This window comes from Rhinoderma darwinii, chromosome 5, assembly GCF_050947455.1.
Source record: "Rhinoderma darwinii isolate aRhiDar2 chromosome 5, aRhiDar2.hap1, whole genome shotgun sequence".
Classification (NCBI taxonomy): Eukaryota; Metazoa; Chordata; class Amphibia; order Anura; family Rhinodermatidae; genus Rhinoderma; species Rhinoderma darwinii.
Genome location: NC_134691.1, coordinates 190625364 through 190650609, shown reverse-complemented (window position 1 = coordinate 190650609; position 25246 = coordinate 190625364). Strand labels below are relative to the sequence as shown.

At 40.1% G+C, this 25246-nt stretch overlaps 1 protein-coding gene across 1 annotated transcript in view; it reads left to right on the top strand.

The window, feature by feature from the left end:
* Positions 1-25246, top strand: part of ICE1 (interactor of little elongation complex ELL subunit 1) — a 64555-nt gene that overhangs the window by 31114 nt on the left and 8195 nt on the right. Inside the window, exons 13-18 of the mRNA XM_075826833.1 lie at positions 4437-4478; positions 5362-5723; positions 6077-9760; positions 11761-11929; positions 15208-15368; positions 19096-19286. Coding sequence (XP_075682948.1) covers positions 4437-4478; positions 5362-5723; positions 6077-9760; positions 11761-11929; positions 15208-15368; positions 19096-19286 — 4609 coding nt within the window. The remainder of the gene's footprint in view (positions 1-4436; positions 4479-5361; positions 5724-6076; positions 9761-11760; positions 11930-15207; positions 15369-19095; positions 19287-25246) is intronic.

Below are 25246 nucleotides of genomic sequence, written 5' to 3'. Positions count from 1 at the left end.
AAACTAGACCCCTTGAGGAATCCATTGTAGTTTTCTTGGGGTGCATGCGGCTTTTTGATCAGTTTTTATTCTATTTTTAAGTGGCGCGGTGACTAATAAACAGTAATTCTACTATTGGTTTTTGTATTCTATTTTTTTTTTTACAGCGTTCACCGTGCGCTATAAATGACATATTCACTTTATTCTGCGGGGCGATACGATTACGGCGATACCGGATGTTTATAGTTTTTTTTATGTCTTATGGCGTTTGCACAATAAAATAAGTTTTGTAAACAATCATTCACTTTTTGTGTTACCTTATTCTAAGAGCCATAACGTTTTTATTTTTCCATCAATAAAGCCGTGCGAGGACTTATTTTTTGCGTAACGAACTGTAGTTTTGATCAGTACCATTTTTCGGTACATGCGACTTTTTGATCTCTTATTCCATTTTTTTGGGAGGTGAAGTGACCAAACAATTGTGATTGTGGTACGGTTTATTATTATTTTTTACGGCGTTCACCGTGCGGGATAAATAATGAAATAATTTTGTAGTTCAGGCCGTTACGGACGCGGCGATACCAATTATGTATAGTTTATTTGTTTGTTTATATATTTTTATTAATAATAAATGACTGATCAGGGAAAAGGGGGGATTTTTACTTTTATTACTTTTACAACTTTTATTTTCTTATTTTCTTATTTTTACACATTTTTATTTTTATTTTTTTTACTGTATTACTTTGTCCCACTAGGGGACTTGAGGGCAGGAGGCCCTGATCGCTATTCTAATACACTTAGAAGTCTATGAATACATGCAATTTTAGAATTCACATCAGAATAAAGTAGAGAGAAAATGCATGTTCTCAAATTTGAGAAATTTTTCCTCTAAAACATTTTAAACTCACTGATCTAAATGGTTATATCGAATTCGCCATAGATCCTGGTTAGGTCTGGTTCCGTTTGGGTTTTCCGTTCATCCATTCCATCAGAAGAACCGATGACCGGAAACCATAGCTTCCGTTTGCATTACCATTGATTTCAATGGTAATGCTTCCGTTGCAAATATTTTTTGTTTTTTTCCGCAGAAACAAAAGCGTCGACTACGCTATTGTTTCCGCAAAAAAAAAAAAAGAGGCTTTACAGAACGGACACATTACCATTGAAATGAACGGTAATGCAAACTGAAGCTATGGTTTCCAGTCATCGGTTCTTCTGAGGTCGAACAGAAGCCCGACGCTGGTGTGAACAGGCCCTAATGCACACAAAGTTAAAGATTATAAAAAAAAAAAAAAGTAATGGTTACATTATAAAGAACGATCCAATATCTTTTTTGCCCGATTGTCAGACGATGTAGGACATTAGGTATAAAGATAAGATTACTAGTAGTTCTAGCAAATCTAACATAAGTGATCATTGGGGAAAAGGTTTTTCATTTCTTGAGGTGCAAAGCATGGGAGGAGGCTAAAAATAAAACAATAACTAATGGTATCACGTTGGTAACATCTAAAGTGAATGGTAAATGACTTTGCTGCATGTGGTACTGGTCATGCGATACTTATGTTTTAGAGTGTCCATGTGTGTGTAAATATGTAATAAGGACTTTTAGGAAACGAAAAAAATAGATGGGAGAACACTGTAATAATATCAGAAAAGGGAGAAACAATCAGTGTGTCGGCACACTATGCCAATAAATATAATAGATACATAGATCGAGACTGAACATTGATTTTGCAATGCTTTTTAAAATCTTGCAACTATGGAACTTCTGTAGGCTTGCAATGTCTAGCGATTGTACACTTTAGGGCGGTATTACACGGCCCGACATGCTCGTTGATCAGCGCTCATTTGATTCTTTCACAGAGCTATGTATGGGGACGAACACTCGTTACTCTGATCGCTCGTCCCCATACATTTCTATCATGTCAGCAGCGCATCTCCCGGTTTACACAGGCAGATGTGCTGCCGACAACGATAATATTTTCGGCATTTAAAACAATACAATCAGCCGATGAGCAAGTGTTTGCTCGTTCATCTGCTGATCGCCCTGGTTACACAGGGCAATTATCGGGAACGAGTGTTCTGCTCATTTGCCTAATAATAATTGTACGGTGTAAAATGGCCATTAGTCACTGAATAATAAAATAACAATTTAAAAATGTTACTTTAGTTAAAATATCACACTTAGCAACCATGTCATCACTCGGAAAAGCATATTTATGTAATTCTAGTGTCACGTTCTCTGCGGAACGTTGTCTTAAAATGAATAGTTAATATGTTGCCATAAACCTCATTGGTCCAAACAGATCATGTGATCTTTAGCCTGAGTATATTCCCCTTAGAGAACGGATATACAAAATCCCTCTATGTGCATAAATAAATACTGACAAAATAAACTGTTCTAGGCAGCTAATATTGGCCTTTCTAGGTTTATCTGAAACCAAATTTGATGTTCGAGAGATAAGTGGGGAGGGAACTCCATTGATACAGATCTGGATTGTTTTGCTAAGTCTATGTTTTGGGATTTCGACTGATGCAAAGCAGAGGTTTAATACAATGATCTATATTTACAAGTTATTATATAGGTACTTGGACTGTGTTTAAATTGGAATGGGTGGATGTACTTTTTGTGTCTTGCATGTCTTATGTTTTAAGAATTAAGGGAATCTAACACGCAAGTGTTTTTAGTGCGGCTATTGAAAGTCTATGTACGCCTTTTTAAATAAATTAATATACTTTGTTTTTACCCAACTTTTAAATTCACTTTTATTTTTAAAAATGTTTTTTTTACTTTAAGATCCAGCTTCTCTGTATCCTGTATACATGGAAGCAGCATCGTTCTCTATCTGCCGATTCAATCAGTTTAGCTGAACTGACAGATGTGATCGATATTAGGTGGATCCCATGTGTCAGACGACCTAAGTTCATAACTGACTGAATCGGCTGAGAGAGAAAGACACTGCTATGTATACAGGATACATAGAAGTTGAATCTTAAAACGTAAAAAAAATCTTGTGATAAAAGTGAATTTAACACCTTAAAGAGAAGGCCAATTTGAGTTTTTTTTCATTTTAGTTTTTTCCTCCCCGCATTCCAAAAGCCATACATTTTCTTTGTCGACATAGCCATATGAGGGCTTGTTTTTTGTGGGACGTATTGTAGATTTTCATGGCACCATTTATCCTACCGCATAATGTGCTGGGAATCAGATTTTTTTTTATTTTGTGGGGTGAAATGGGCAAAAAAACATCGATTACGCCATATTTTGGGGGGTTTTGTTTTTACGGCATCCATCAGGCAGTAAAAACAACATATTCACCTTATTCTACAGGTTGATGCGATTACGGCGATACCAAATTTATGTTTTTGTTTTATGTTTTACCACTTTTGAAAAATAATAAACAACTATTTGCTAAAAAAAAAAAATTTGTGTCGCCGTATTCTGAGAGCCATAACGATTATTTTTTTTCCCCATTCATTTAGAGGTGTGAGGGCTTAAATTTTGTGGGGCGACCTGTCGTTTTTCACAAATACCATTTTGGGGAACATGCGACTTTTTGATCACTTTTTTTATTCCTTTTTTTTTTTTTGTGGACCTAAGGTGACCAAAAAACAGCAATTTGCATGTTTTATACATTTTATATTTTTTTGCGGTGTTCACCGAGCTGGTTAAGCAACGCTATATTGTGATAGTTTGGACTTATACGGATGCAGCGATACCAATTATGTTAACTTTTTTTTTATTTTATTTTTTAAATGTAACATTGCGTTAGGGAAATATGGCAAAAGAGGGGTTTTTTGAACTTTTTAATTTTTTATTTTTTATTTTTTGGAACATTCTAAAAATATTTAACTGTTTTTATCATCTTTTTTATTAGTGCCCCTAGGGATCTTTGGATCGCTTGCATGATCTACTGCAATACTAATGTATTTCAGTATATCGTGATTCTGAACGGTCTCCTTTGAAGCCATGCTAAAGGCAGGGCTTCAAAGGAGTACAGAAATGGCAGACCTGGGGGCCTTCATAGGCCCCCAGGCTGCCATAACAACCATAGTCACCGGCCGATCCTGTCACGGGGGGAGGGGGCGCGATGCTGTGTTCGAGGGGGCGCCCCCAAAATTCTAACAATTTAGATGCCACGGTCGCGATTGACCGCAGCATTTAAGGTGTTAGATGAGCAGAATCAAAGTGATCTTTAATTCCACCCATTATAGTGAGGTGTACGTTGTATAACACAGCCGTCACCCGCTGAGTAGAATATTGTATCCCCAATTTGTTAGAATATTTAAAGCTTCAGCCTTGATCCATCAAAAATGGAGCGATCCGGCACGGAAGCGTTTATGCAGATGTGAATAGTGCTTTATTTCAAAATGTCGGGTGTTTGTTTTTTTTAATTATTTTAGACATATTTTTGAACTTTTTTTTATTTTTTTTGTCTTTTCTAACGGGAATACAGGCAAACATCCACAAACCGTACCTGAAATAAAAGTCATAGAAAGTAAGTGCATGTTTATCTGTTTGTATGTAAAATTACCATATGTCTCCTGTTGCATTAGTTTTCATAACTCAACTAAACAAATCAGTTAGGCTCTGTTCAAATCTGCGTCATGGCTTCGGTTTATAACGGACGCCACGACACAGTCCTCTCCGTCATAGGGCTGATACCAACACCACCACACCGACAGACATTCAATGGTGTCTTTTTATTTAAATAAAGATAAATTGCTGTACAACAAATTAGGCAACTTTCTCATTCCTATTTACATCCAGAGCCTGAAAACCCATACACGTTTGATTATTTCTCTCCGCTGCTGCTTATTTTTCCAGTGTAGGTTATCCTCTGAGTTTATCATATCAGCAGCTAAAAACTCTCCCCTGTCCTGAGCTTGATACAATGTAGGTGTATGCAAAATGTATTCGGCAAATCTGTTTATCTCTGAGGATTGCCTTGACTGAAAGGGATTGTTGCAAATACTCAGTCGTGAGAAATGTTAATTCTTTACAGGTTTTCAGGCCCCGGATGTAAACAATGTTTCGATTAACTGACAGCAAGGACCCATCACATTTTTAGCCTACGTTTAACATAAACGCTGGGTAAATCTCTTGACGTTTACATTAAACGTAGGTTGTGACGGTGGCCTAACAGGGGCATGCGTCACCCATAGTCTATGAGGGGATATGTTTAACGTGCATGTCATGAACGCTCATGATCTATTCATGACATATGCTTTAAACGGCTGCCTATGGGTGACATATGACACTATTCGGCATCTGTCAATCATAGGCTATTTTGTCAGCTGTTTACCATATGCGTCATGATAAGCTCATGACTTATCCGTTTAACGGATGTCTGTGACACATACCATCTATTTTTATTTCAGTCAAAAGAAGAGGAAGAAAAGCCAAGGGTTCTTCTGAGTGCGAACGATCTCCTAGCCACAGTCTTGAAATCAGACAGACTTGTAACACTCTCGCTGAATTGGATACAGTACAAGCATCGTTCAAGTTGACTGAGCAAAATTATACGCCTCATACGGAGTCAGCTGTGATTGAGTATAATGAAGAATATTCTTCTAATGAGGATGCAAATTTTAACATCTTGGTCTCCAAGGATCTGAGTGACAATAGCTCAGTAAATTCTGATGTCGAAAGTGATGGGGAGGAAATATGGGAAGTACAGGATTGGGCTAAACCACTCCCAAATCTGTTGTCACCTATACAAGGTTCACCGATCACAATTGAGGTGGGTTTGAGAGCTCTATAAAATTTTTAGAGACTTGTTTTATATTGGGGTTTAATTTCAGAAAAAAATGCTATAACTCCTATAATAAATATTTTGTATAGCGTTAAAAAGTTATGTCTTTTTGTGTTTTGCTGCCTTTGCCCGTGCTTCACTCTAAATTGGAATTTTGTAAGATATAATAATCTTCTATTCTAAACGAAATTCGTTTAGGATATAAAACATTGAGCAAAATTTTTCTTTAAATGCACTCGCACTGAACACACGCGTTTTCAAGACCTTGTATCAGAGATGGTTGTTTCATTTGTGGAAAATGTACAACAAACCTTTTGATATTTTTATTTTTCTCATTACAGAATGTGTTTGGAGAATTCTCCGACTCAAGTGATGCTGAAACAAACAGTGTACTGGATCAGTCCAACTTTGTTTCTCAACTAAAGACCGAAAATAAACTTGAAAATGGGACTGATAAAAATCGTGATTGGAATGAAGGTGATGAACACATTTTGGTAGCTACAGCTAATTCGTCTGTCAAAACCTCATTGCATTCTAATGATGGTCCAGTCATAACCACGCCAATGGAGCCAAACATGCACAACCTTGAGGAGACTACTCACAATTTGCCTTTGTCAGAAGCACAGACAGTGACCGAGGAACCCATCCATATGAAATATGAGGACAGATCTGATCATCATGCAAACGGCACAACATGCTCTAAAGAGTCTCAGAAAGTAGTCTTGAAAAATGCTGAACCAGAATTATTAAATCCCGAGTTCTATGAAAGACCCTTAGCTGAAATTAAAAATGGATCTATAGCTATGGATGTTGAAAATGAGTTCCAAGATACTGCAGAAAAAGATGAAATGCAATTAAATAGTGTTTCAGATTCTACAACCGGTCAATATCATGAAACCGTTGGATGCTTCATTGCCAACAACCGTTCCGTTACTGATGGTCAACTTGTTCACTGTGGTTTAAACCCAGATAAGGATATGTCAATATCTATGGGCAATGATCAAGAAACTGTGTTACATATGCAATCTGGGAATTGTTCAGAAAAGGAAAATTCAAGCTTAATGGATTTACATAGCAAGCAAAATATGTCCGGTGACGCCAGCACACACACTCAGGACGTGACTTGCCCAAAATTTAGTAATGCTGTAGATGTTGATTTGTCTAAATGTAGTGAAGAGAATTTAGAGAGAACCTTAGACACCACGTCTAATTTGCATTTAATAAGTAAATCCACTGAAGAGACAGAGCAACTTTGTATTATGAGTACTGAAAAAAATGACCCAGGATCTGTTCTAATGACAGTAGGACAAAGCCAGTCAAGTGAGACATTAGGGCAAACCTCAAGTTTACTTAGTAGCGATAATCTTCTGCCAACCGTTTCCGATTCTGGAGCACCTGGTATAGATTATGAAAATATCAGGGAGAATACAATATATGATAAATCTCGCGATATGTACAAAATAACTGAGACACACCTTGAGGTCATTTCAAATACGACAGACAAACAAAATATTATGGCCATAACTTTGAACAAGGAAGATTTCATTATTTCTGCCTCTACGGAATCACAATGTAAAACTATAGATGAGAAACAAGGTGGTCTGGAAAATTGTTCATCACAAAAAGAAAAACTATTAGAACATGAACCTGAGCAACAGGATTGCCTTGATTGTGGGATGGACAAAATGGTTAGTACATCTGTAGATAATAAGCATAAAAGTATTTCACCAGCAGCTGTTGATCCCTCCTCATTAGGCTTAAATGTACCCGTCTCACCAGCAGATCTAAAAACTTCTAATGAAGACTTTGCCTATTCTTCAAAGTTGCTGATTTGTGCTGATAATGTATCTCCACCTTCGAATGTACATGTGTGCACTCCATGTGTTGAAACAAGTACTGAGAACCCTAGTCATGATCTAGAAAAACCCAATCTTCAGACTAATCTTCGTTCTGTGGTCCGTTCCAGTCCTGTTCGCATGGCAGTAGATCCTGAATATGAAAACCAAGAAAACCTAATTAAAGCCCAATGTCAAGAAGTAACTCTGATGAAGGAACCAAACTTGGACTTGAATTCCAGCGTTTCAGAACACAAAAACACGGTCCTTTGTCCAATTGCTGGTCTTATTCCTGTCAAATCATCGTCTGTAGTATTGCCTGTTCCATTGGAAGAGTTGCAGCACCTTCAAATACCTTCAGAATCAAATCACTGCTTAAATGAATTCGAGACCGATACTATTGACCCATGTGATATATCTCTGGATAGCAGTGACAGTGAATATGAGTTTCCAGTTCGTAAGGTAAACTTTACACGCCCAGCCTTAAACAATTCTGTTCAATCATTCAAAATGGCTACTGATGCCACGAAGGATGATCATACACTATTAAGTATGACTAAACTACGAGGACGTGAACGTTCTACATTAGCGCATGCCGAAAGTGAAGAGCGATTTTCTACAGTACCTTTAAATGGTTCTAATGATTCTATAGTAGAAAATGACTTCTTGAGAGACTCTGAGCATTCAGTCTCGCGCATTCTAAATACAGAGTCCAAGAATGACACGACTAGTAAAGGAAATGCTGTAGAATGCTTCTCAGATGGAAAATCTAAGGATACCACCTCTTTGCAGGACCCAGTAAGACAGAATGATGTTTCGGATCATATTCACTCTGATAATGATGCTGAAAACCTCAGGAGCAATGCCGAGACAGGAAGTCAAAGACTTCTTCCCGGTAAAAATTTCATCTGGAATTTTAGTAGACCTGATGATTTTGTTGATCCCAGAGCAGTATGTTTAACTCGAAAACAAAAGACAAATTCTGAAAATGTATGTGCTACTTTGGAGAATTCAGTCAGTCGAGGCAGTGTAAGTACAGGGAAAATACGAGAACATGATACATCCAACAAACTTAAAGCTTCCGGCTTTCAAACTGTAAGAAACCAAAATCCTTTGAATGCCCAGGTAGGGCAAACTGTTTTAGCAAATGCTGACACCTCCACCAACACTGGTCATTCGCCAGAAACTATTAATAAAGTAAGGTCTGAGATGGGTCCACCATTGCCTCCTCTACTGGCTCCATTGTTGCCAACTCCACCAAGGAGTGTGCGCACCATCTCGCCCATTATGTCGTCTTCAAGTCGTTCATCATTACCATCTCCCCTCGATGAATTGATTTCACCTATGCCCGGAACACCATTTCTGCCATTGATGTCCCCGTTATGTGATGGGCGTAAACGAAAATCTCCTGTATTTAACACTCCGTCTCCTGCTGAGAAAGCAAACCAAAGACTATTGTCTTCTCCTTTGCAGTTTTGTGCTGCGACTCCAAAACATGCTGTTCCTGTGCCAGGAAGATTGCCTCTTTCTGCAAATGGAAGTTCTGCATGTAAAGTTCAAGAAAATTCTGTCAAAATTTTAGACACCATGTACCCAGAATTGTCTGCACGTGCCAGGACTTTGAACATCTTAAAGGGTAATGTTCAGTTGAACAGAGGTATGACTGGAGATGGACAAAACGTTCCTGTTAGCCAGATAACTGGTTTTAAGTCTATTACATCCACTTCGACCGTATTCATAAAAACTGGGAGCAATTCAAAAACGAGCAATAAAGAGAAACCGAACACTTGTGAAAGTCAACTATCATCTGAGAGCTGCACTTCTGTAAATAAGAGAGCAATCGATGCTTTCCAAATGCCTAAAAGTGCCAAAAGATTAAGACTTGACAGTGAGTCCCCTATTGTCGACCGTGTCAAAGACTGTTTCACAATGCCGGCAAAGAACCTACATGCAAAGAAAGCCAATGAATCTTGTCCAAACTTTAGTTACTGTGGGTCCCTTCCGGATATTGTGAAAGACAGTAGTGTTGATGAAGACATTATAACCAATGCTCTTAAAAAAGTGGAAGAGTTGTGTTTTGACCTTCTCCCTGTAATTAGGAGCCACGTTCATGTGGGGACCATTCCCAATGTTCCGGTAATGAGAAATGAGGAGAAAGAAGTGATTTATGATTTCAGCAGCTCGAAAAAAGTGAGTCTTGCAACCACATCATTCTATGGTTTTTGTGTTTCTTTCTTTTTTTCTTTTGAGGATGTCATATCTTAGTAGACTGCACTATTTAATCCTGCAGCATCCCCCCCCCCCCCCCCGCCAAAAATCGTATGTCGTGCAGTGTATATGTTTTAACATGGGAGCCACTGGGTGACAGATGGCGCTACATTACACTAGGTGCAAACCATATTATGTGCTGATTCATCACAGGAGGTCGGCAGAAGCGGAAATTGAATTACTAAGTGATGTCAGAGAGAGGATATCGTTTTGGCAATTTCTCCTGTCAAGCTTTGTATTGGAGACTAGCCATCTACTCCGGTCTTGCATTTTTCCCTCTTGAAAAAAAACAAAAGTTTTCTTGGCCCAGAACATTAATGACCTATCCTTCGTATAGGTCATCCATCAGGGGAGTAGATATAGGGCGTGCAGAGGTAGCAGTCTCACCCAGACCCTGTAGGTGAGGTGCCCTGTTACAAATTTTTGCTACGGCTCTGGAGATTCTAAAGCCTAAATGCCTGTTTATACGAGCCAGTAATCGGCCCAATGAACGTTCTTTCAAATGCTTGTTCACGATTATTGGCTTGTGCAAACAGGGCAGCGATCAGCCGATAAACACGCAAACGCTCCTCCGTCAATTGATCACATCGCACGTGCAGGCTATAAAATCATTGTTGGCCGGACACCACCTGTGCTGCTGGCAATGATGGAAACTGATGGGTATCAAACGATCGTTTGTCCCCATACAGAAACAATCAGTCCATGTAAGGCCCTGTTCACACGAAGTATTTTGGAGGCAGAAAAATCTCCCTCAAAATTCCTTCAGGAACTTTGAGCAGGTTTTCATCTGCCTACACCTTCTTGCGGCGTTTTTCACTGCATTTTTTTGGCCGCGGCCATTGAGCGCCATGGGCAAAAAAAAAAGCCACACACAACGCTTTCTCTGCCTACCATTAATTTTAAATGGGAGGTCAGAAATGGAATTGCCGGAAGAAAGAGCATGAAATCAATTGAAGGTGGTTACGGGCATTTTTTGGCGCTGATTCAGACGCGGTTTCCACGTCAATCAGCTTTAAAAAAAACTGTGTGACCAGGGTCTAAAAGGGTCTGTTAACGAGTGCCAATTGACTTGTTATATCATCTATCTCAGCCTGTGTAAACCAGCTACAAGTTACTCATGTGCTGTTTGTTTGTCTCTTAGGCCTTATTCATACAAACGTGTTATACGTCCGTGTGACAGCCATTAAAACAACGGTCATCGCACGGACCTATGTAATTCAATGGGGCCGTTCACACAGCCGTTCCAACGGACCATGTGAAGGGTCTGTGAGAAAATAGGACATGTCCTATTTTTTCACATTTCAAGCATCCCCCATAGACTTAAGTCTATGGGGGTTGCATGATAACGCGTCCCGCAGCGCAGAGCACGGATGCACCTCGGACTTAATTTGTTTAACCATACAGTTTTACGCCACAAAATAATCCCTGCACTCTCCCATGTATAACAATAGCAAATATGTGTGCTTAGCAACGATGTAGATGGGGCAAGGATTCCACAGGGTGTCTTTACCGCCGTATTGTAGCGTTTTTATGTTTTTCTCAATTGCTGGGAAAAATGTATGGTAAAAAACGCATATTGCTGGGGTTTTGCGACGCAATTTTTGGCTGTGTGGTTATTACAGTTGAAGCACATTAAAGTCATGTGCGTCAATTGTAACAAAGGCTAAAAACCAGTAAAATGCTTGCCGTTTTTTTTTTTTTTTTAACAATGCATTTTTCACCGCATCAAGAAGCACATAAAAATTGCTACGAATCTGCAATAAGAACGCGATCAAATCGCTTCAGTACAAGGCTGTTGTGTGGTATAGTATGAAATGCTTCTGCAAAATCCAGATGTGCCCATTGATTTTAAAAAATCTAAGTAATATTTTATAATGTATGTTATGTTTTTACAATTTAATATTTATTTATTTTTTGTGTAGGGTTTAGCTGACCGTTTTTTACATGTTCTTTTAAAAAAAATTAAAACTGGAAAGCGGTCATTGGACAGTGCAAACATTCAGGCTCTTTGCAGAGTATATGTGGGATTGTGCCGTCGGCTTGGAGACCTTGAACGAGCACGAATTCTTTGCTATAGCATACTTAAGGAAGGTGGGTTTTATTAAAAAAAAAAAAAATGTTAAAGCATGGTGCAGTATGTTGCTTGCTATGAGTATTATTTGTATTTTATTTTAAATTGTAATGCTGGGTTCACCGGTTGCGGTATTGTGATGTGGCTTTTAACCGCACAGTTTTACTGGTTTAAAATACGTGTTTCATCTATTAAAAAAAAAAAAGTGCGGCCAACTTCTACATCGCACATCCTAGGCAAATCACCATAAAGTGTATGCGGTTTTACCGCTCAGTTTTTTGGGCATGTTATTGACTAACAAGACGTGTGAACCCAGCCTAAGGGGGCTTTTAGATGTGCCATTTTGTAGCCGGTTTTTAAGCCCATGCTCGTAAACTAAGGGGAAGTATATAGGAAAGATTTTACTTGTCAGCGTAATTTGCTGCCCTATTCTTATTAGTCAAATTTGTGGCATTTAGGTAATCTGAGCACTTCGAGAATACAGCGGACTCCCCTCTCTGCGGTGACTGACAGGCAATACAAGCACCGGCCCTGAATGGCATTGAGCGTTCCCCTCATGAATACAGCGGACTCAAAACTATTGCTGTATTTTTTTTATTTTTTTTTTACGTGCTCCAATTTGCCAAATGGCTCAAACATTCCACTTTAAAACAAAACGCAAGGTTTTATTGTCTTTGGCAATGGTAGCCTTAACATGAACGATGCTTGGCTACTACTTGCTTTGTAACCTACTCCGAAAACGTTTTATTTTTTTCTTCCCTTCTTCGTGTCCTCCATTTATTGGGATGCCCACAAGGACACAACACTGCAAAGAGAATGGTGTTACACGTTGCGAAAGTGTGCCGCGTGGCTAACAGACCTGTGTTTTCACCTGTAAAATCTGTGCAGCTCATAACCCCACTGCAAACTGGTGACAATTCGCACATTTTTGACTGCGCGACAAACTACTGCAATGTGTGAACCCAGCCTTAGCACTTTTCTCTATTTTAAGGCTATGGACATCTTTGCACTGACATTTTCTTAATTGTCTATTTGTTCATTTCCTAAATGAAGAATTAAAGAGACTCGGTCACCAGTGTATCAATTCCCTATCTCCTAACTAATCTAGTAGGTGCTTTGCTGCTGATAACTACAGTGTGATTTGTTTCAAAGAGAAACGTTTATTTGCAAAGTTATGAGAGTTTTTCGAAATATGTAAAGGAGCCTTTATTAGACAACTGGAAGGTAACCGCAGCGATTTTCCTGCGGTGGAGCTGCCTCAGTCTCTGACGCGGTCATTACGCCGCCCAGAGTGAAAATAAAGTCACCTCCTATTTGGCTATTAGAGCCACATTAGCATATTTTAAAAAATGCTCATAACTTTGTGATTTTGTTTTAAAAAAAACAAAAAAAAAAAAAGTGTATTAATTGCAAAGCTATGAGCATTTTTCTAAATATGCTAATGTGGCTCTAATAGCCAAATAGGAGGTGACTCTTGTTACTCTGGGCAGTGTAATGTTTTCTGTATGACGCTGTCCAATCAGCAGACAGCTTCTCCCCCTTCCCTGGCCAGCAACACAGCGTGGTCTTATAGTATACAGATTAAATTCCCGACTGTTTTCAACTGGCGATATCTCCGGTTGTGTCAGTGAGAACTGCGATCCTGATGTCCTAAGAAAGATTCAAATCTCATCTTTCATTCGCCACCACCACCGCAGTTCTAGGTGGACCACAGCCGGAGATATGGCTATTTGAAGTGATCCCCCTTCCCTCCAGCCTCTCACATTGTGTGCAGCAGCTTCACTTCAGGAGAATCACTGGTGTTGCCTCCCAGTTTCCTAATAAATTTGCATATTTAGAAAAATGCTCCTAACTGCAAATAAACGTTTGTTTTTTTAAACAAATCACACTGTAGTTATCAGCAGCAAAGCGCCTATTAGATTAGTTAGGCGATGGGGAATTGATAAACTGGTGACCGTCTCTTTGAGCAACTTGCTAAATAGTCTTCCTGAAACATTTCCTACCAGTCTGTGTAACTACTAGCTTTGGTGGTGATTTCTGATCTGACAGCTCCTGGTTGTGTCTGCACTCCCCCCTCCTTTCTCTGTTTTAGGCTCGGTTTACATGTTGCAGCTGTGATACAGTCAAAACCGCACTGACATGCGGTTTTGCCACAAGTCCGTGCAGTTTTCAAATTGATTGCTAATGGCTATGTGGTTTTGCAAGTAAACGTCCGTTTTCCTAGCAAATCTGCACGGGCGTTAACAACTTGGCAATCGTGCCAATTTGCGGTAAAACCGGCCTTCGAGATAGCAGCAGGGTGGGGTGATCAGAGTGCAAAGAGGGAGGAAATCTTTTAGGGAGGACAGATCACACAAGCTGTACAGTATCAGAGTGTAGATGGGGATTAAAGCAGACATGGCAGACTCTACAAGTTGAGGTACAGTAGGGGAAAATCAAACAACCCTCTGCATCCGTGTCTGCTAGTACAAAGGAGAAGAGATTCCTCATAACGGGGATGAAGCTGTACTAATACGTGAGAGCTAACGAAGGCAGCCGTAGAATCTTGGAGTCCTAGAACTCCTATCCAGCATTACTGGAAGAGAGTCGTCCAAATGAGAGAATCTTATTCAAGAAGCAGGTTGCAAATTGCATGTAAGAGATCTAAAAGTGAAGAATAAAGAAATGAACATTGCAGCCTTAAACTTAGTGGTTATTTGGAGTTCAAGTTGCACTAACATGTGTAAAAACTTATTTGTTTGTTGTCAAAGGTGTCCATATTCTTTAAGGCTAGAGCTACACACCGACTTTTTGTAGTGAGATTTTCCAATTTCAAGCTACAGTTGCAGTCCAGAAGAATACATTGGCCCGGGGGCTCTATCTCCAACAGAAGCCCTCTGGGGTAAGATGCGCTAAATTTATAAATCTTTGCCTCTTATTCAATTTGGTGCATCTTGGGCTTTACGTTCACCGCAAACTGAAATTTACGCCAGGTACGTGCTGGTGTAGATTTCCACTAGAATTTATGCTGCCTTCTGTGAATTGGAGCAGTCACTTGATAGTTAAAATCTCATTACAAGTTGTCTGTGTGTAACCCTGACCTAAGGGTAACTCCACACTTGCTGTCGTTTTTTTTGGTTTTTTTTTGCCATGCGCCTAATTACCAGTCCGCAAAGTTTTGCTATGCGGATTTTGGCTAACTCAAACTGCTGTATTTGTTATAGTTTTGATTTAAAAGGGGGAAAAAAAAGCGATTCTTAAAAATATATGACGCGGACTTAGTAAAATGTGGTTTTGTATTTTTCTTCTGTATATTTAGGTTTCCAAGATCCTGACAAGCTGCTCCTGTTTGTTATCAGTTCATGGAACGATATACTCTCCCTTCATGGAGTAGTCAGTAAAGCAATACAGGCAGTTCTTAAAATCCTGGCAAAAGAAGATGTTGGTTCTTGTCTGAGTGCTTATCTGAACTGGGAAAAGGTAAATGTGGCTACTAGAGGCTTTTGATCTTGAAACAGTTACCATAAAATTCTGGTGCTTAAAAAAAAATAAAAAAAATACTTTTTCATGTTGCAGACGCATCATGGCCAAAGGGTACACCCGCGATCTAGCAGAAAAAAACACGCTGATTGCCACGGTTTGCAAGTAAAATCACTTTTATTGTTAATGGCCACGTGGTGATGCAACTAAATGTCACTTTGCAGCACGACTATTCACAATGAAAGTGCTTTTACCTGCCATCAATTTTGAAAACTGCAACGTGGTTTTGACCACAACGCGAGCATACTTCGACCGCAAAGTGTCTAATGTGGGAATCTAGCCTAATAAGCCTTAAAAAGTTAATTATAGGAATATGCTTTATTATATTCATATATTACGCAACAATTTCGAGGATGTTGTCATTATCATGTCCCTCAGATATTTTGCTGATGAGCCCTGAAACGATTGCATATGCTTTTGCGTTCTAGTGCGGTGTTCAAATGATGGTAATGAACGTGCACTTTTGCAGGTAAACAGCAATGTTTGCTCAGTGTTCGGATGCTGTGTTTGTCTAACGTGTATATCTGCAATAGAAATCCGAGGCTGACCCTCCATGCAGACATATCTCAGCCTGGAAATGTTCTGTTGCATGTAATCGGGGTTGCAGAAACCTCACTCGCATGCATAGGATATGGATTGGCATTGGATTTGCTTCCGATTTTGTTGCAGAATCCACACCGGAGTCCATTTCAAATCAGACACATTTAAACAGGGCCTAAAACTGCCCATAAACATAACATAGTAGCCGATTTAAAAATCATATGTGAATAATCATTCCCGATGGCAGACAGCGATTTATCACAGGAATATAACCAGTTTTCATTTATTATATTTCGATTCTAATTATTCTTTTAAATACGTTTTTGAGACAAACATGATAATTGACCTTTTGATTTAAAAATATTTATTTTATATAAAAAAAAAAAAATATTCAAAAAGGAAAAAATATTTGGTATCCTCTCACTCATAACCACATAGACTGTATAGTAATGGCAACTGTTAAAGTGAACCTGTCACTGGCATTTTGCATATTAAACCAGCAATACCTGGTAGAAGTGAGTGAAAAATCCTTTTCGGCCGTGTGCGGGCATAAGAAGAGGAAACGTACGAGACTGACTGATTATTACCATAAATGGCATGAAATGTTTGCAGACCGTTATTTACGGTTGGAGGAGTTTAGGAGAGGGGATAATGGCAATTAACTTGTGACAGCAGCGGTCAGCGAGGGTTGAGTAGAGTTTAATAGGTGAAATGCTGGTGACCGGTTCCCTATAAGTGGCCATAATCTAAATTTAAAAAGTATTGGTGAAATTGCTTTGTGTTTTGTAGGACCTTTTATTTAAAAAATAATAATAATAAAAAAAGGCCTAAAATAACTTTCTCCTTTTTTAAGGTTTAGTTATGTCTGATGGAATTCAATTAAACAAAAATTCTTATAGTCCTTAAAGACTATGGACACCTTTGCCCTGAAATTTGCTTCCTAAATGTAGAATTAAACATCTTTTTAATAATGTTCTACCATTTTATTGCTGTAGAGTCTGGGTAACTCCTGTACTTGGGTAGATGTAGTATTTTTTCTGACATAAATCCAAAAGCACTCTGCCCTTCTTTCAGTGTTAGGCCCCATGCACACGACCGTAAAAAATCTCCGGAATTGCGGACCCTAATACGGTCTGCAATTACGGACCCATTCAGTTCTATTGGCCGCGGTCGCCTTTCCGTATCGCTACAGATAGTTGTCCATGCCGTAGAACTGTACCGCAAAAGATAGAACGTCTTAAATTTTGCATTATACGGGCCATTCTGCCATACTTTGTATGCAACATGTGCGTGTAGCCTTAGGGTGCAAAGATGGGGGGGAAATACTGTTCCATAATGTAGTAGTGGGGTAATGGAAAGGAGTCCAAATAAGGAATGTAATAGGCCTGTGTAAAAGGATGTGTTTTCAGGGCGAACTTAAAACTGGATGTTGTGAATTAATCTGATTTCTCAACATGAGAAATCAGCATTGGTGTAGCGGTTGGTCAGAAAGATGAGCCTGGCTGCTGAATTAAGGATAGAGGGGAGAGTTTAGTGAGGGGGAAGACTGACTAATAATGAGTTACAGTAATCAAGACGAGAGTGAATCAGAGCAACAATGAGTGTTTTGGCGGTTTCCACAGAAAGAGAAGGGCGGATTGTGGAGATGTCTTTGAGGTGAAAGTGACAGGAGCATGCAAGGGATTGAATGTGCGAAGTTAAAGGGAATGTGTCGCTAGAAATTTTTTTTTTTTTTTTTAGTTAAACAATTATTATTTGAGTGATTATACATTGTTTTCATTTTTTCACAAGTCAGGAAATATTATAAATTAGATTCTTATTTATAAAATTTCCATGTGCTGGCCACTAGAGGTAGCAGTTCCCAAAATTGCAGCATGGTCAATGTGGCAAAGCAACCTCATCGCTTTATGCTGCAAATTTGGGGTAGACACACTCTCTCTAGTATCCTCACACAATCCCCCCTCCGTCGAATCTTCAAACCTCCTACACTGTGTGCCGCCATTTTCTGAGCGACTGCACAGTGTAGGAGGATTAGATACAGTGCTAAGCAGACAGTATAACACGAACATAATACACACATCACATACACAAACATTAAATTACCTGCTCCTGCTGCCTCCGCTCCTATTCCTTGCGTCTTCACTTCCTTGAACAGATGGCTGGAAGCCGTGGCCGGAAAGTCGTCATCTTACTGTCCGGCAGCGTCTTCCGGTCCACATGAAAATGGCGCCGGATTTCGCTCTGCTAACGAGCTTCGTTTTGGTCTGTGTGGGAGCGGCACATGCAGACGGCGTACGCTGCAGTGAATGGAACGGCTCCCGTTCGCATTCTCTATGGGGTTGTCTGTGCCGTATTCCATCTCTGTATGTGTCGTTAATCGACACATACAGAGATGGAAAAAAAATGGCAGCCCCCATAGAGAAGTAAAAGTAAGAAAAAAGTAGAACACAAATAAAATTTATGTTCATATCATACTAAAAGCAATATGATTAAAAAAAAAATAATTCGTGACACCTTCCCTTTAAGGAAAGATCGGAGTCAAAAATAACCCCAAGACAGCGGGCATACAGCCTAGGAGTTACGCTAGTGCAACACACGGAGATGGAGACATCAGGTTTAGGTAGGTTAGTAGATGGTGGAAACACAAGGAGCTCCGTTTTAAAAACCTTCAGATAGAGAGAGGACAGGATGTTAGACAGCGAGCGGATAGACAATCACTGGTGTTTTGTATTAGAGCAGGGGTGATGTCATGTGAACATGTATATATTTGGCTGTCATCGGCGTAGAGATGGAACTGGAAGCCAAATCTACTGATGGTTTGTCCAATAAGGGCTAGGAGAGGAGAGGACCTTGAACAGATCACTGAGGAACCCCAACAGCAAGGGTAGGAGTATTAGTGTCCGTAAATGATACTGAACGAGTGGTCAGAGAGAAAGGAAGTAAACCCGGTACTCTTAAGACCGAGTGAAAATTGGCTTAGTTCTTAAAATGCATTTTGTCAAATAAAAATGTAGTAGTCCTAATATTACATTACATATGCCAGATCCTTCATCAAAGGTCAAGGTCAAGACAAGACATGATGGTAGTGAACACTGCACTGATCCAACTTATTTAAATGCTTTTGCAGAGTCCACCGATGAATGTAAGCGTCCTTCTAAACAGTGTCCTTATGGCAATACAGCTGTATCCGGATGTCAAATTTCATGAGAGTGAGAAGTATGGAGAGGATTTGACTGACAATGTCTGGGAATATGTGTTCGCTGTTGATCTCTTGTGCAGCCACCGTAAATGGATTTGGACCCATGAAAATGTAATAAGGTACTGCAGATCATTAAATTGTACAAACTTTTTGCTGATAAATTGTTTTATTTCAGGATATAAAACACTATTTCTTTTTTTACATCCTGCTATGGCAGGACCAGTAATGACAATAGTAGTTTTGTCTTTTTTTTATTTTTTATAACCATGTATTGAAAGCGTTGGTGCCTGTACGGTGATTTCAGGTGGTGAGAGAGACCTGGTTCGGGGAACACTTTTTTTTTATTTTTTTTTTTGGTTATTGTGTACCCATCTCTCTCTCGCTCTCGCTCTCGCTCTCTCTCTCGCTCTCTCTCTCGCTCTCTCTCTCTCTCTCTCTCGCTCTCTCTCGCTCTCTCTCGCTCTCTCTCGCTCTCTCTCGCTCTCTCTCGCTCGCTCTCTCGCTCTCTCTCGCTCTCTCTCGCTCTCTCTCGCTCTCTCTCGCTCTCTCTCGCTCTCTCTCGCTCTCTCTCGCTCTCTCTCGCTCTCTCTCGCTCTCTCTCGCTCTCGCTCTCTCTCGCTCTCTCTCGCTCTCGCTCTCGCTCTCGCTCGCTCGCGCTCTCGCTCGCTCTCTCGCTCTCTCGCTCGCTCTCTCGCTCGCTCTCTCGCTCTCTCTCTCTCGCTCTCTCTCTCGCTCTCTCTCGCGTCTTGTATAAAACTACTCTTTAGTCAAGGAAAACTAATATATTAGATTTTTAGACCTATAGACATCCATACACTGACCACTCGGTGTGTGTGTGTATATATATATATTGCATTTGGAAAGTCTTCAGACCCTTTCCATTTCTTTCACATATTCTAAGGCCCTGTGCTAAAATAAATAAAAATTCAAGTATTTCCCCATCATTCTGCACTCAATACCACATAATGACAAAGTAAAAACAAAATGTAACAATTTTTTGCGAATTTATTGAAAAGGAAAAACTAAAATATTGCATTGACATAAGTATTCAGACCATTTACTCCGTACTTAGTTGCAGCACCTTTGGCAGTGATAACAGCCTCCAGTCTTCTTGGGTATGATACCACAAGACTTGCCCACCTGGATTTGAGGGTTTTCTTCCATTCTCCTCTGCAGAGCCTCTTAAGTTCTGTCAAGTTGGAAGGGGACAGTCGGTAGACAGCCATTTTCAGGTTTCCAGAGATGTTCAATTAGGTTCAAGTCGGGGCTCTGGCTGGGACACTCAAGGACGTTCACAGAGTGGTCCCTAAGCCACTCCTGTGTTGTGTTGTCTTGTCTGTGTGCTTAGTCATTGTCTTGTTGGAAGGTAAGCCTTTGGCCAAGTCTGAGGTCCAGAGCACTCTGGATCAGGTTTTCGTTGATTCCTTTGCGCACCTGGACGTAATAGCATGTCCTGGTGCGCTGCTCCATACCCCACGGGTGTCCGCTGGGACTACCGGCCAAGTACAGCAATCGCACTGTTCTTGGCCATGTTAAACCCCTTAAATGCCGCAGTCAATCACAACCACGGCATCCAAGCCGTTAGAAAGAGGGGACGGCCCCCTCCAGCAGCTCATCGACCCCCACCCCCTCACGATGCGGTAGCGATGGTTGTCATGGCAGTCCACGGGCCTAATGAAGACCCCCAGTTCTGCCTTCACTCTGCCACTGTTAAGCCGTGCCTCTGTCAGGGCTTAAAGGCTATGTAAAACTTTGAAAGGCAAATTATTTTATTTTTTTTTATAAAAAGGTGTATTGTTGTGTTTGGTGCAACTTTACAAATACTTTTTCATTAAAAATTTGTTTTACTTTTTTAGATACAGCTGCTCTGTATTCTCTATACAGAGCAGCTGTATATAGCGCTATTCACTGAATCAGTCAGTCCCACAGACCTGACTGGTTCAGTGACAGCGGCTCCTGCTTGTCTCTGACCTGCAGGATCCACCTGTAAACTATCACATTTAGGGCTTATTCAGACAAACGGGATATACGTCCGTGCAACGCGTGTGATTTTCACGTGCGTCGCATGGACCTATATTAGTCTATGGGGCCGTGCAGACGTGCGTGATTTTTACTCCGCGTGAGTCCGCTGATAAAAAGTCACGACATGTCCGTTCTTTGGGCGTATTTCGCGCATCACGCACCCATTGAAGTCAATGGGTGCGTGAAAATCACGCATGCCACACGGAAGCACTTCCGTGGGACGCGCGTGATTCGTGCAACAGCTGTGAGAAGGATGAATGAAAACAGAAAAGCACCACGTGCTTTTCTGTTTACAAACATCCAAAAGGAGTGTTAATGATGGCGGCTGAGCGAAAATCACGCAGCCGCGCATCATACGGGGCTGTCACACGGAGCTGTCAAGTGCCTTTTGCGCACGCAAAAGCCGAGTTTTTTGCGCGTGCAAAACGCACACGCTCGTGTGAATCCGGCCTTAAGTTTAGTGGCAGGACCCGCTGTCACTGAATCAGTCAGGGACTGACTGATTTAGTGACTAGTGCTAGATACAGCTTCTCTGTATAGAAAATACAGGGCAGCTGTATCTAAAAAAAAAAAAAAAGTATTTGTAAAGTTGCACCAAACACACTGATACGACTTCTTATTTTAAAAAAAATAATAATAATAATTTGCCTTTCAAAGGTGTACATAGACAGTATACTGCAATACATTAGTACACAAATTGATCAAAAACTATGTACCAAAATCTGGTAAAAAAATTGATAAGCCCTCACATTGCTCAATCGACAAAAAAAATAAATTATGGCTCTCTGGCTGTAGCGAAAAAAAACTTTTTTTTTTTTTTTTTTTTTTTTTTTTTTTATCAAATAGTTTTTTCTTTGTAAAAGTAGTAAAATATAAGCAAACTTATATAAATTTGGTATCACCGTAATCGTGTTGAGCCGCAGGAAAAAAAGTTAAGTTGACGTTATTACTGCACGGTAAAAGCCGTAAAAAAGAAACCCAAAAAAACAATGAAGAAATCGCAGTTTTTTCCAATTTCAGCAACAGAATTGTTTTCAGTTTCCCAGCACATTATATGGCACATTTAAATGGTGGCAATGCTTCACTGTAGGGATTGTGCTGGGCAGGTGATAAGCAGTGCCTTGTTCCCTACATACATGATGCTTAGAATTCAGGCCAAAAAGTTCAATCTTGGATTCATCCGACCACAGAATCTTGTTTCTCACAGTCAGAGTCCTTTTTAGGTGCTTTTTTGCAAACTCCAGGAAGGCTTTCATGTGTCTTTTTACTGATGCTTCTTTCTGCCACTTTTCCATTAAGCCTAGATTGATGGAGTGCGGCAGTGATGGACGAAACTTTCAGAAGGTCAACCTTAGTTTGTTGAGGTGGCCAGCTCTAGGAAGAGTCCTGGTTGTTCCAAACTTCATCCGTTTTAAGAATTATGACGGTCACTGTGCTCTTAGGAACTTTCAGTGCAGCAGAAATTTTTTTTTTTTTTTTTTTGTACCCTTCTCCAGATTTGTGTCTCTACACAATCCTGTCTCTGAGCTCTACAGGCAGTTCTTGCCTCATCATGGCTTGGTTTTTGCTCTGATATGCATTGTCCGTTGTGAGACCTTATATAGAAAGGGGTGTGTCCTTTCCAAATCATGTCCAATCAAATTTACCACAGGTGGACTCCAATCATGGTGTAAAAACATCTGTAAAGAGGTTTCAAGTGTTATAGCAAATGGCCTGAATACTTGTCGAGCTTTTCATTTTTAATAAATTTGGTGTAATTGTGTTTTCACTTTGTCATTAAGGGGTATTGGGTGCAGAAACAGGTGGAAAAACGTGAAATTATTTTTATTTTTTCTGCAAGGCCTCAACATAATAAAATGTGAAAGTGTCTAAAGACTTTCCAAATGCATTGTGTATATGTTTGTTTTTTTTAACCGGTTAAGGACTAGGCTGTTTTACAGCTAAATGACCAGAGCAAATTTCACAATTTTGCTATGCGCTTCTTTAGATGACTATAACTCAGCAGGTGAATAAAGTTCATCTTTGAATTTTACACTCTTTTTAAAGGACAGATAGGGCTTTGTTTTAGTGGCATTTGTCAGTATATATCATTTTTATTTTTTTCTCTAAAGTGGGCAAAATTGGAAAAAAATGCAAGAATTTAACAATTGCGTCGGTTTATGCTAGCATTTTTCACACACGGTATGGACCACGGCCAAAATTCATCTCCTTTCACGTTCTTCCACTTCTCCCGTGCATGGGGATACAAAATATGTGTGCCTTATTCGCTGTGCGGGCATGTGCCAGGGCTTGGCATAAAAGGAGTCTTTTTGGTCCAGGAATTCTGCATTTGATTTTATAGCAGCGTACTGTTTTCTGGGGGGCCTAATGCTGCTGAAACATTAGAATCACCCCATAAATTACTTCATTCACACAAGTAGACCCCACAAGGTTTCCTTCAAGGGGTTTATCATATTTTTAGACAGTCCAGTTTTCTTCTGAAAGTTTCTTGAATAAGATGGAACAAAATAAAATTAGCAATTTTTTAGCAAATGCGTCAGTTTATACCAGCATTTTTCACACACGGTATAGACCACGGTCAAAATTAATCTCCGTTCACATTCTGCCACTTCTCCCGTGCATGAGGATACCAAATATGTGTGCCTTATTTATCACATAGAGATGTAGGAGGGCGGAGGATAGAAGAAGATTATTTCACAAATCACTTTTTTTCAAAGCTGGTTTTACAAAACTCAACAGAGTTTCTATAACACTTCCAAAATATCTGCTCTTGAAGCAGAGATCCCAAAATATTCATCTAGGGGTATAATGGGAATTCATTTTTTGGGGTTTTCTAAAATAAGAAATTGCAGGTTTATGCAAATGGATCTCTCCAGCAGATGAACTTTAGAAAACATCAAACATGACATCCACCCCCCACTCATTCCCTCCCTCACCCTTGGCGTAAAATCAGGGGAAAAATAAAAACGTAATGTAGGGCAAATATATTTTCAACAAATTAAAATCTAATAATTCAGAACAGTGTGGTATTTTTTAAAACATGGCTCAATGCACAGGCCTGGTTATGAGGGACAGAAATATCGGGAATCGTTGCGGTGCCCGTCTTTTCTGCAGACGCGGCACTTTTTCTGGGGGTTGCTTCTGGTTGCTGTTGGGGGAATCCGACTGATGAAGTGTCTTTCAGTCAGTCGCGTGACATCCTCAGACTGGGGGCATTCTCGGGTGTCCTGAACATCAAAAATGAGGCCTTCAATAATTTTTTACTGGAAATCCAGGTATGTGTCTCTGCCTCTGTTTTTTTTTGTAGAGCACAAATGAGTTGTGGATGGCCACCTGTAACAAATAAATGGCCACTTTTTTGTACCAGGTTTTTGTTTTTCGCTTTACTAAATAGGGCTGTAAAACCTGGTCGCTTAAATCCACCCCCCCCATGTACTTGTTATATTCGGACACGCTCACTGGTTTGTGCTTGTCCGATGTTGCCCCCCTTTCCCTCACTGCCACTGTTCCTGCGGTATGAATCGTGCTTAGCACATACACATCTTTGCGATCCCTGAACTTGACCGCCAGCAATTCTTCAGATGCATAAGCACAGGAGTCCCCCTTTACCATGCGCTTCCCCACTAATTGCTGTGGAAAACCAATTCGGTTTTTGCGCATGGTACCACATGCACCAGTCCTTGCAGCATGCAAATGCCTAAACAGGGGCACACTGGAATAAAAATTATCACAGTACAGGTGGTACCCCTTGTGAAGCAGAGGCTGCATTATCTCCCACACAATTTTGCTGCTGGTGGAAAGATCAGGGGGGCATCCAGGAACATTTATTGTGCGGTCCCGCCCTTCATAAATCCTGAAGGCGGTGGTATATCCTGACCCGATTTCACACAATTTGTAGAGCTTAACGCCATATCTTACCCACTATTAGCCCTACGCGTTTTTCTTTGCTATCTATTTCTGCTGCAAATATTCAGGGGCCCACACCAATCAAAGTGTACAATGCACTGAATGCAACAAATCGTGCTACAACGTGAACATAGTAAGCTAGTGGGTAGGA